Here is a 13,497-nt window from a genome sequence, read left to right as displayed (position 1 = left end):
TAAATTGGCATGGTCCATAAGGCCAAAAAAGGCTGTGTCCTGAATGGGATAAAGAGGGAACAAAGATCATGAACATGCTGAAAGGCAACAAAAACGATGATTTGTTCCAATTTATTAGTAAGCTCGTGTATTTGCCAAAGTTATTTAGGTCTTCCATTGCATATTTGAATGAATCTTCAAGAAAAATTATTATGTCATCTGCATATAGTGACAGCTTACGGCTGTATGTAGCCTAGATGCTACAAATACCGTTATCCTGTTTTTTTACAGTGGTATTTGCCAAAGGAAGAAAAAAAAAACAGGAAGAAGAAAGAACATTAAAACGTAACTTTTACTGAGCACGGTGGAGCAGATTATAAGCAGCTTTCCCTGTATTGACAATGCTGCCCGAGCAAAACATTATTATGCCTGAGCTGCGAGGCCAAAGGTTTTATCACAAGTTAATACAAAGCCTTTTCTCACCTTGTCGGCCTTTAGCTTTTTCAGGAACGAGGGATTATCATAGCCCTTGGCTTGTCTCGCTTCTTGTAAATGGTTGATCATCCAGACATTTTTTCTCTGTTTTGCTAGATCAAGCGGTGATTCTCCCTGTTGGAATACATGTAAAGTAAGAAAACATAACATTTCCCAACACACATTTTGACAACTGCCTAGCCGTATTTCATGTCAGGATACCAACAAATGAAAGTAGTGCTTAGACATGGAAATGTAGGACTGTGGACCTTGGAGATGAAAAACAGAAATACTATTTGCCCTGATCTGAATTCTGATGCCCATTAGATCAATAAAAGTATATATACGGAAATGCGGTCACAATTTCATAGAACTAGAGAAATAGAAACATATATCAAAGCTATACTATTTTTTTCTGCTTTTAGCAGAAATTAAAAGCTCCAAGTGGCAAAACTACGACTCTGTCCAGTGAAGCTCCATTATTAGCTAGGTCCTAGGAGGTCACATAAAGCTGTGACAGCTGACTGACATGACATTTTGCAGCAAGGATCAATTCCCAGGAACGCAGACTTATTGTACATATGTTGTACCCATTTAAGGTAACCCGTTATTAAAGGGTTACTGTAATGCTGGAGTGATAAATGTACTTTAGTCTGATAATAAATTTATAAACAGGCCCAAATCATATCACTGAGAATCCTATTCTATAGGCACAAGGGTAAATTCACGTGGGGAATTTTTTCCCACGGAATTGGTCGCAAATCGAATGCAAATCCACAGCACTATAAACACAAGAGGATTTTGCAGCTGTTTTCACCCTTTGCATTGCAAAGAGTAAAGTCCATTTCTAATATACAGCAGAATGGACATGCTGCAGGTTTGAAAATCCGTAGCATGCCCTAAATTCTGTGCGGAGTTTTATCCGATACGTGTGGATGGGATTTTAAACAACACCATCAACATGCATTATCCTGTAAATTGTTGCAGATTTTCGGTGGGGAATGGGCACTAAAAATCTGCAACAAATAAGTGTGAAACGTAATCATCTTTTTCGACAGAAAGTCTAATTTGTATTTTATTTTTTAATTGTGCTTATAAACACAAAGACAAAAAAAAAAAAAAATTATTTCATTATACAAGAGAAAGTATATGAAAGCCTAGGGATGTAAAATACAATTTTTCACAATGAACATTTATCACCTATCCACAGGATAGGTGATAAATGTATGATCGCTGGGGGCCCGACCACTGCGCCCACCATTGATCTCTAGAACCGGTGTCCCTACACCAGTTCCTCCTCACTGCACTATGGTAATGGGGAGGATTTTGTATGGAGTGGCCGGTGAGAATGTGCATTGCCACTATTAAATGTCTATAGAGCTGACGGAGACATCCAAGTGTAGCACTCGGCTGATTCAGTCAGCCCGATTGATATGAAATAAAGTGTCAGTGCACATGTACGACAGCCGCTCCATTCAAAAACCTCCTCACTGTGATCGTACAGTGAGGAGAAACACGGGTTAGGGCCCCCACTCTAGAGATCAGTTGTGTCCCAGTGATGGGGACCTCAGTGATCATGCATTTATCATGTGGATAGGTGAAAAATGTCCATTGTAGAAAAACCCCTTTAACATACATTAAGTCATTTTACCTTTATATTCTGTGCATCGACATTGGCACCGGCGTCAAGGAGCAAACTAATGACTGTAGTATTTCCAGCCAAAACAGCCCAGTGTAATGCAGTGTTCTTGTGATATTTGTCGCCAAGATTAACAGATACATTAAACGTGAGGAGCAGTCTTGTAGGGTCCACACTATAAAAACCAAACAAAATGACTTAACATACAAAAACCCATATATTGATGCTGTAGACATTGAAGCATTCCTATTTAGGTTGGTTATAACCTTTTACAGAAACCTCCCTACACTTGTACAAATTATGTCTGGTATTGCAGCTTATCCCCATTTAAGTCAAATGTGAAATGGAAAATCACACGATCTAAGTGACTTTGAACAAGGCATGGTCATCGGTGCTAGACGAGCCAGGTCCAGTATTTAAAAAAAACAAAAAAAAAAAATAACTGCCATCCTTGTGGGTTCTCACACGCAACGGTATCGAGAGTTAACAGAACGGGGTGATCAAGGAAAAACATCCAGCAAAAGGAAATCCTGTGGATGTCAAAAAATTGTCGATGTTAGGAGTCAGAGGAGGATGTCAAGAATTGTTCTGATGAACAGGTAGTGCACAGTCAAGCAAATTGTAACCAAACAACGCTAGCGCTCCAACTATCCAAACGCACAACTTGGCGTTCCTTAAAGAGAACCTTTCACCTCCCCATACAGGTGCAGCTGAATGCAGCATGTAATGGGGAGGGCTGCACAAACCCTGGGGCACTTTACCTTTTTTTTTTTTTCTACCTACCTCCGTTATTTAGATATCGGTGCCGTTATATTTGGCTGCCCGATATTTAAATAACCCCCTGAACAGTCAATGGGGCGTGTACTGGCAAGGGGGCGTGTTACTCTGGCTGTGACACTGTCCAATCAGATATGGACAGTGCCCCTTGCCTATTCAGGTGAAAAGACTGCAATCGCACACACTCTTTCATGCTGTGGCACTGTCCATATCTGATTGGACAGTGTCACAGCCAGAGTAACACGCCCCCTTGCCAGTACACGCCCCGTTGACTGTTCAGGAGGTTATTTAATTATCGGGCGCCAAATATAACGGCACCGATATCTAAATAACGGAGGTAGGTAGAAACAAAAAAAAAGTTAAGTGCCCCAGGGTTTGTGCAGCCCTCCCCATTACATGATGCACTCAGCTGCACATGTATGGGGAGGTGAAAGGTTCTCTTTAAGGCCGGATTCACACGAACGTGATTTGCGTCCGTGCAGCCCGCGTGGTTTTCACGCGGCTCGCGCAGACCAATACAAGTCTATGGAGCAGTGCAGACAGTCCGTGTTTTTTGCGCACCGTTAGTCCGCTGCGTAAAACAGTGCTTTTCTGTTTACAAACATCCAAACGGAGTGTCATAATGATGGCGGCTGCGCGAAAAGCACGCAGCCGCGCATCCATATGAACAGGACACACGGAGCTGACACGCTGCTGCCACGCGCGCAAAACGCAGCGTTTTGTGGGCGCGCTAAACGCTCACGTTAGTCTGAATCCGGCCTAACACAGATGGGATTGAACAATAGACGACCAGTTTGAGGGCCATTGCGGTCTAAGGGAAACAAAAAAGTAAGCTCCAGCGGGCAAAAAATTAATCATTAAGCAATGGAAAAACATCGCCTGGTCAGATGAATTTAGGTTTCTGTAGCCCTAAGCTGATGAGTCAGAATTTGGCACAAGCAGCATAAATCTATTAACCCTTCGTTGTCAGGTTTTAACAATTCAGGCTGATGGAGGTTGAGTAATGGTGTGGGGAATGTTTTCTTGGCACACCCTGGGTCCCCTGATACCTGTGGATTGACATAAGAACAGTAGCGCTTACCTAGGCATTGTGGCTGACCAAGTTCATCCCTTTATGGCAGCTGTTTACCGTAAGGCAGAAGGACACTTAAGCGGCAACTGCGAGAAGCTATCCTTTCCTGCAGAACGACTTCAACATCTATTGAAATATATGCCACAAAAAATTGCTGCGGTTCTGAAGGCCAAAGGAGGTCCAACACACTACTGCAATAAAGTGGCCACACAATGTGTATATACCGATCAGCCATAACATTAAAATCACTGACAGGAGAAGTGAACAACATTGATTATCTCATGACAATGGCACCTGTCAAGAGGTGTGATAGACTAGGCAGCAAGTGAACAGTCAGTTGTTGATGTGTTGGAATTAGAAAAAAAATGGGCAAGTGTAAGGATCTGAGCAACCTGACTAGAGGAATGCGTCAGATCATCTCCAAACGGCAGATCTTTGTGGGGTGTTCCTGGTATGTTATGTTAGTACCTAACAAAAATTGTCCAAAGAAAGATAAAAGCTGAACTGGCGACTAGATCATGGGAGCAAAGGCTAGTCCAGTTGGTCCCATCCCACAGAAGAAGAGCTACCATAGCACAAATTGCTGAAATACCGAACGCTGGCTAGAACAGAAAGGTGTCAGAATACAATGAATTGCTGCTTGATGCGTTTGGGGCTGCGTAGCTGCAGATCGCCCAGAGTATGTATGCTGATCCTTGGCCACCACCGAAAGGACCTACAATGGGCACTTGAGCATTAGAACTTTATCATGGGAATATGGAAGAAAGCGGCCTGGTCTGATGAATCACATTTTCTTTTACATCATGTGGATGGCCAGGCGCACGTGCATCACTTACCTGGGGGAAAAGATGGCGCGAATATGCACCTTTGGAAAAAGGCAAACTGGCAGAGGCAGTGTGAAGTACTGGGCAGTGTTCTGGTGGGAAACCTTAGGTCCTGGCATTCATGTGAATGTTACTTTGAAACATACCAACTACCTAAACATTGTTGCAGACCGAGTACACCCCTTCATGGTAATGGTGTTCCCTAAAGGCAGTGGCTTTTTTCAGCAGAATACACCCTGCCACACTGCAAAAATTGTTCAGGAATAGTTTGAGGAACATGACAAAGTGTCAAGGTGTTGACTTGGCCTCCAAATTCCCCAGATCTCAATCCAATTGAGCATCTGTGGGATATGCTAGAAAAAAAAAAGAAAAAAGTACGATCCATGGAGAAACCACCTCACCACCAACTTACAGAACTTAGAAAGACCCAATTCTCAATAAATGCAGTATCTATATGGAATTACTTATTATACTTCTATATACGTTGCTAATAAAAGAAGTCCATTCATATGGATGATGCCGTTTCTGGCATAGTAAGGCTTTGTTTGGTACGGTCATGTCATTTATGTGGTTAACTTAAAAGGGGTTGTCCAGGCTGGGGGCTTTTTTTTATACAGATGACCTATCCCATCGATAGGTCATCAGTATATGATCTGTGGAAGTCCGATACCCTGACCCGATCAGCTGGCCCGGCTGCCTCCGTGTGCCGGAAGCAGATGGCTCCAACCACTAGGAGCAGAGCTGCAGTACGGCCACTATACAGTGGTCAGAGCCATCTACTTCCAGCACAGACCCTGCATAGCTTGCGGCACCCGGTGGCAACTGATCAGTGTAGGGACAGCATGTCAGACCCCCGCCGATCATATACTGATGACCGATCGACAGGATGGGTTATCAGTTTAAAAAACAGCTAATAGCCTCTTTTAGTGATAAAGCATTGATTTATTACACCCAACATCGTATTAACTGGTTCCCGACCGCTGGCTGTGTATTTACGGCCTGCGGTCAGGGTCCTTAAAACCCGCGCCATGAACTATTTACGGTGCAGGTTTTAACTTGCTGCCCGAGCGAACGGGCAGCTGAATGTCGGGTCTCCGGCCGTCAGTGACTGCCGGGGACCCTGAGGAGAAGATAGAAGCAGCTCTCGCTGCTTCGGTCTTCTCCGACTTCTTTTACACAGCGCTCAATGAACGCTGTATATAGGAATAGAGGCAGCGGCCGCTGTCTATTGATGCGGGTGTTCATGTAACTGGTCACATGGTCGCCGGGTGCCATTAGTGGCAGACTGCTGCTGGGTCTTACTAGACCCAGCAGAGCCCTATTAGTGACAATCGTCACTATGAGAGGGCTGATTTCCCCTGTAACTGGGGCTGCTGTGCAACTCCAGTTACAGTGGAAAAGAAAGAAAAATAAATATATCAAGTCCCCCAAAGGTCTTTTTTTGACCTTTGAGGGACAGATCATAGTAATAAAAAAGTAAAGTGCAAAAAAAAAAAAAAAAATACACATAAAATACCCACCCCAAAAAAACGCTCCCCCCCCCGCCAATCATTGTCGTAACGCTAGCCCTGACCAAATTACCCTACTATAGACATGTAATATATTCAAATTTACGGTAGACAATGACGATCACAAATAAAAGGTCTATTTTAGGGTAAAACTATGTTATTACCAAAAAAAAAAATAGCTGAAACGTAAAAAAGCTTATTTTTTTACTATTATTTTCAAACTTTAAAGAGGCTCTGTCACCAGATTATCAAATCCTTATCTCCTACTGCATGTGATCGACGCTGCAATGTAGATAACAGTAACTTTTTTTTTTTTTAAACGATCATTTTTGGCTAAGTTATGAGCAATTTTATATTTATGCAAATGAGCTTTGAAATGGACAACTGGGCGTGTATTGTGTTTTTAAGAACTGGGCGTGTTGAAGGACATGTGGGTGGCGTCACGCTGTGTCTGCAGTGAAAGAAGCTGGCTGGGAGTGATGACGTCACCCACAGGTCCTTCAACCTTGGCGTCGGAAGAGAGAAGACACCACAGCTCCAGGCATACAGTTGAATTTGCAGCAGCATCACCATGTGCAGGTAAGCATAGCAAACTCCCTAGAGACGAGCATATTAACCTTTTGGACGTCTTTCAGCCAATGTATCTTCTTTGTCCGACGACAAGGTTGAAGGACCTGTGGGTAACGTCACGCTGTGTGTCTTTAGTGAAAGAAGCTGGGTGGGAACGATGAGAAGTGTATGATGCGGTTTGTCAGCATCATACACTTCTATTCACAACTTCCAGTTAGTAAAACAAGTAAACATGCCCAGTTATTAAAAACACAATACACGCCCAGTTGGAAATACGAAAAAAAAAAAACACACCCAGTTGTCCATTTCAAAGCTCATTTGCATAAATATAAAATTGCTCATAACTTGGCCAAAAATTATCGTTTTTCAAAAAAAATAAAAAAATAAATACAAACAAAAAGTTACTGTTATCTACATTGCAGAGCCGATCACATGCAATAGGAGATAGGGATTTGATAATCTGGTGACAGAGCCTCTTTAAGCCTAAAAATTCTAAAAAGGATGTGTATAAAAATGATCAAAGAAAAAAAAAAGAAACCTGCATTGTCTACGGGAAAAAACATCGCAAAAATCACGTCACTAGCCCAACAAATATAAAAGTTATAGCCATTTAACGAACGTGTGCTAAAAATGGCTAAACGGTGTCTGGTCCTGAAGGCTCAAAATAGCCCGGTCATGAACTGGTTGAAGAAGATTGGCCACTATCAAGACCAGGTAATACATTAAAGCCAACATGAACTTAAAAAAAAGCTTATCATATTTGTTTGCCCAACTAGCTCAATAGCACATCCCTGGTATTAAATAAAGAATTCTTAAGGAGAGGTATCAGACACGGAAGAGCGTGCCTATCCTTTTTTCTTAGACCTCATTCACATCTGCGTCAGGCTTTCGTTCAAGGGTTCTGTTCGTCCTTTCCATCAGGGGAACCCATGAACGGAAAGTCAAATGGAAACCAAAGCTTCCGTTTGCATTATGATTGATTAGAATGGTAATGCTTCCGTTGCAAATGGTTTGCGTTTGTCTCCGTTCCATAAGGTTTCCGTTTTATTAGCAGAAACAATAGCGTAGTCTACTGCGATACTGATTCGGTCCAAAAAACGGAGACCTTCCGGAACGGAGACAAACAGAAACCATTTGCGACGGAAGCTTTACCATTGAAAATGGTAATGCTAACAGAAGCTATGGTTTCCGTTTGGCTTTCCGTTCATGGGTTCCCCTGACGGAAAGGTCTAACGGAACCCCGACGCAGATGTGAACAATGACTTACTCCTGTAGAATCTTTTTAGAAGGAAAACAAAAAACTTTTATAAATATTTTTTAAAGAAGCAGTTTGTTGTACAGAGATCACTGAGTAATAAAACACCTTCATTATATTTTCTATGACAAAAAGGAATAATTATTTTCATCACAAATTTTCATAGCAGGCCATAAAAATCAGGCCATTCTAGTCCAAAAAGCCTTTTGAAAAGTGAAGGAAATATTCAAAATGTGGTTTAAAGGTATTAAATATTACAGCATTGCATAAAATATAAAGACATATAAAATAATGAAAGTAGTTACCTATGCGTCCTGTAAGCTGCCCACATTAATGGAGTCATGCCATTCTGATCCATCATATCTACATCCTAGAACAACAAAGTTGAGTAAAGATTTAATATTCCTGTATTTTGTATTTCAAGACACTTCTAATATATTTATGGTAAAATTGTGTTTGGAAAAAAGTGTTTTTTTGGTTGACCTACATTTGTATTTGAAACATATGTAACTTTAAAGAGAAGCATTTTTCTTATTTATCTATGTCCTTGCTTATATATTAAGTCATTTTATAAAATTCCCAAGCATATGTACATTAACAGTACCGCTCCCTTTAGGAGTGTGAGCTCATGTGCTGCAAAGTTTTAGAATATAGAGTATTATGGTATTCTAGATTTATCCCACAGATGCTTAAAAGGGGTTGTCCACGTACGGACAACTGATGACCTATCCACAGGATAAGTCATCAATATATTGGTGGGGGTCCGACACACGGACCGATCAGCTGCTCCGACTCCCGGATGTTATGAAGGGCATTCAGTAGTCGCCAGAAGCAGATCGCTCCGACTACTGAATAGCGGCCGTGCTGCAGAACTGCTCCTATTCACTTGAATAGGAGCAGAGCTGCAGTACTGCAGCTCGGCTGCTATTCCGTGACCGGAGCTATCTGCTTACGTCATGGACATCCGGTGCCCAGAGGCAGCCGGAGGAGCTGATCGGTGGATAGGTCATCAGGTGTCCGTGCCTGGACAACCCCTTTAAATTCTTTACCATTGCATTATGACCTATATTTTATATAATAGAATATAATGTTTAAAACCTCCTTTTTTTTTTTTGTAGATTTGTACTGAGCAATGTACAGCATCTGGAACCTTCCCTGGTATTTTTAATTCTTAAAAACTAGATATTCTTCCTTTAGTGCGAAGTCTAAATGCAAAGTTTTGCCTTTCTGAATAGAATTTATTATATATATATATATATATATATATATATATATATATATATATATATATATATACACACACACATATATATACACACACACACACACACATACATACAGTGGAGGAAATAAGTATTTGATCCCTTGCTGATTTTGTAAGTTTGCCCACTGTCAAAGTCATGAACAGTCTAGAATTTTTAGGCTAGGTTAATTTTACCAGTGAGAGATAGATTATATTAAAAAATAAAAAAAAAATCACATAGTCAAAATTATATATATTTATTTGCATTGTGCACAGAGAAATAAGTATTTGATCCCCTACCAACCATTAAGAGTTCAGCCTCCTCCAGACCAGTTAAACGCTCCAAATCAACTTGGTGCCTGCATTAAAGACATCTGTCTTACATGGTCACCTGTATAAAAGACTCCTGTCCACAGACTCCATTAATCAGCCTGACTCTAACCTCTACAACATGGGCAAGACCAAAGAGCTTTCTAAGGATGTCAGGGACAAGATAATAGACCTGCACAAGGCTGGAATGGGCTACAAAACCATAAGTAAGACGCTGGGTGAGAAGGAGACAACTGTTGGTGCAATAGTAAGAAAATGGAAGATCTACAAAATGACTGTCAATCGACATCGATCTGGGGCTCCATGCAAAATCTCACCTCGTGGGGTATCCTTGATCCTGAGGAAGGTGAGAGCTCAGCCGAAAACTACACGGGTGGAACTTGTTAATGATCTCAAGGCAGCTGGGACCACAGTCACCAAGAAAACCATTGGTAACACATTACGCCGTAATGGATTAAAATCCTGCAGTGCCCGCAAGGTCCCCCTGCTCAAGAAGGCACATGTACAGGCCCGTCTGAAGTTTGCAAATGAACATCTGGATGATTCTGAGAGTGATTGGGAGAAGGTGCTGTGGTCAGATGAGACTAAAATTGAGCTCTTTGGCATTAACTCAACTCGCCGTGTTTGGAGGAAGAGAAATGCTGCCTATGACCCAAAGAACACCGTCCCCACTGTCAAGCATGGAGGTGGAAACATTACGTTTTGGGGGTGTTTCTCTGATAAGGGCACAGGACTACTTCACCGCATCAATGGGAGAATGGATGGAGCCATGTACCGTCAAATCCTGAGTGACAACCTCCTTCCCTCCACCAGGACATTAAAAATGGCTCGTGGCAGGGTCTTCCAGCACGACAATGACCCGAAACATACAGCCAAGGCAACAAAGGAGTGGCTCAAAAAGAAGCACATTAAGGTCATGGAGTGGCCTAGCCAGTCTCCAGACCTTAATCCCATCGAAAACTTAGGGAGGGAGCTGAAGATTCGAGTTGCCAAGCGACAGCCTCGAAATCTTAATGATTTACAGATGATCTGCAAAGAGGAGTGGGCCAGAATTCCATCTAACATGTGTGCAAACCTCATCATCTACTAGAAAAAAACGTCTGACTGCTGTGCTTGCCAACAAGGGTTTTGCCACCAAGTATTAAGTATTGTTTGCCAAAGGGATCAAATACTTATTTCTCTGTGCACAATGCAAATAAATATATATAATTTTGACAAATGTGATTTTCTGTTTTTTTTTTTTTTTAAATATAATCTATTTCTCACTGGTAAAATTAACCTAGCCTAAAAATTTTAGACTGTTCATGACTTTGACAGTGGGCAAACTTACAAAATCAGCAAGGGATCAAATATTTATTTCCTTCACTGTATACACACATATACAAATCTTAGGCTCTGCTGACATCTGCGTCGTGGCTTCCATTTATAATCACGTTTCTGTGAAGTCATTTTAGCAATGAAAGAATATATATGTTGGAGATATCTTTGATCGGCATGCATTTTATCTAAAAAAAAAAAGGAGGTCTGCGCCATCTGCTGGTTTAGCAATGTAACAGAAATTATTTTGGGCAATAGATGTGACAATAATTGGTAAATGAAAATGTTTACGAAGGCATGATTCAAACCAAGACGCTGAAGAGCTAATAGTAATTTATTAATTATTAAACTTCAGTATTCTCTCATGGTACAACAAAGGGGATTCTAGGCTAAAATCTCTATGCATTTCTGGCCTTGTTAAATATGTCTATTTCGTTCAAAATCAATAAATTTTGATAAGTAAAAATACTTACAAAACAATGCATAGCTGTAGTCTCAAATAGAAAAATAAATAAATGTAAATCTATCTAATCTCTCTCTCATACATTTATACACACACACACACACACACACACACACACACACACACACACACACATGCTCGAGTCACACTACTATGACCACCTCCTACTTTCGACGACGGCAGCACGTAGCCCATGGAGGAAGTGATGTGCCGTGGGCTGACTTGGTGGGTATCTAATGTGTGCGATAGGCTGTCTGAACACATATCACTTGTTGCCATGGGTAAAAGGGGCATTTTATCAGTTGCAAAACTCTGGGATGATTATTGGCTTTCGGGCCAAGGGTGGCAGTATTTCTCAAACAGCGCAGTTTGTGAGCTGTTCACGTGCTGCTGTGGTGAAAGCGTATCGTGAGTGGACAAATAGCACCATTGGGAATAACCGACGTGGAAACTGCGGAGCACCACGTGTCATTGATGTGAGAAGTGAACATCGGCTACGAAGGTGAATGAGGGCTGAACGACACACTACGGTGGTGCTGCTCACCGCGAAACGTAATCAGGGGGCTACCAGACGTGTGTCTAAAACAGTTTAGTGTACCCTACTGCATATGGGGCTCCGAAGCAGACGGATGGTCACTGCTCCTATGGTAACTAAGGAGCATCGAGAAAAAAAAGCTTCAATTTGCCAGCCAGCATTGGAATTGGACCACCGATGATTGGCAAAGGGTTGTCTTCTCCGATGAGTGACGTTATCTGCTGCATCGAACGGCTGGATGTTAGCGTATCAGGCAAGAAACATCAGAAAACAATTACCCTGCAAACACTGGACGAACACAAGCTGGTGGCGGCAGCATTATGGTCTGGGGGATTTTTTTCATGGCATTCTCTGGGCTCTCATCCATGTGGAAGGCACTCTGGACCGATTTGGGTATGAATCCATTGTTGCAGATCACGTCCAGCCATACATGCTGTTTGTCTTCCCTGGGGCAGATAGAATCTTCCAGCAAGACAATGCGACATGTCACACGGCTATAAATGTCCGACAGTGGTTGGAAGAGCACGACCAAGCCTTCAAAGTACTTCCCTGGCCCCCTAATTCACCAGACTTGAACCCAATTGAGCATCTGAGGGACCACCTCGATCATCTTGTTCGCTCTATGGATCCTCCCCCATGTACCCACCAGTAAAAGTGGGATGCACTGCAGTCAGGATGACTCATTGGATATTAGCTGGTGGTCATAATAATGTGACTGTGTAAATAAATACACATACATATATATATATTCCCCAAAAAGTTGTCAGCCGCACAGCCCCCAACAATATGTAGGTGCATGCCTGCCTGGGTCACGACCATAAGACCCAAAACTAGTAGATTCAAAAAATCAGGCAGGACTCCAAGGTATAGGCAAAAAAAGTGGTGCTGTTTTATTGGTCCATCAGTAAATGCAACATTTCAGCTCGACACAAGAGCCTTTCTCAAGCAAAGCTCTTGTGTCGAGCTGAAATGTTGCATTTACTGATGGACCAATAAAACACCACCACTTTTTTTGCCTATACCTTGGAGTGCTGCCTGATTTTTTGGGATCGATCGATCTATACACACACACACACACACACACACACACACACACACACACACACTTGTGGACAAAATTGTTGATACCCTTCTGTTAAAGAAAGGAAACCCCACAGTGGTCACTGAAAACTTGAAACTAACGAAAGTAATAAATACATTAGTTTATTTTCAGTAAATTAAAATGTAAGTCAGACATTGCTTTTGTGGTTCAACAGAAAAAAAAAATAATGAAACTGCCCTGGACCAAACTGATGGTACCCATAACATAATATTTTGTTGCACAACCATTTGAGGCAATCACTTCAAAAAAATTATTTCTGCAACTCCCAATGAGACTTCTGCACCTGTCCACAGGTATTTTGGCCCACTCCTCGTGAGCAAACTGCCCCAGCTGTGTCAGGTTTGAAGGGACCCCGCACCAGTCCTGCGACTGAGACAAAGCTTTCTGACACTGCAGAGATTCAAGACAC

At 41.9% G+C, this 13,497-nt stretch overlaps 1 protein-coding gene across 1 annotated transcript in view; it reads right to left on the bottom strand.

Annotated features, from left to right (window-relative positions):
• ZDHHC17 (zDHHC palmitoyltransferase 17) overlaps positions 1-13,497 on the bottom strand; it is a 115,225-nt gene that overhangs the window by 48,645 nt on the left and 53,083 nt on the right. Inside the window, exons 6-8 of the mRNA XM_075856997.1 lie at positions 8,404-8,468; positions 2,105-2,267; positions 463-588 (exon numbers count right to left, since the gene is read on the bottom strand). Of these exons, the coding sequence (XP_075713112.1) occupies positions 463-588; positions 2,105-2,267; positions 8,404-8,468 (354 nt within the window). The remainder of the gene's footprint in view (positions 1-462; positions 589-2,104; positions 2,268-8,403; positions 8,469-13,497) is intronic.

This window comes from Rhinoderma darwinii, chromosome 3 (assembly GCF_050947455.1).
Source record: "Rhinoderma darwinii isolate aRhiDar2 chromosome 3, aRhiDar2.hap1, whole genome shotgun sequence".
Classification (NCBI taxonomy): Eukaryota; Metazoa; Chordata; class Amphibia; order Anura; family Rhinodermatidae; genus Rhinoderma; species Rhinoderma darwinii.
The sequence above is the reverse complement of the archived record's forward strand: the minus strand, read 5'-3'. Positions and strand labels throughout refer to the sequence as shown.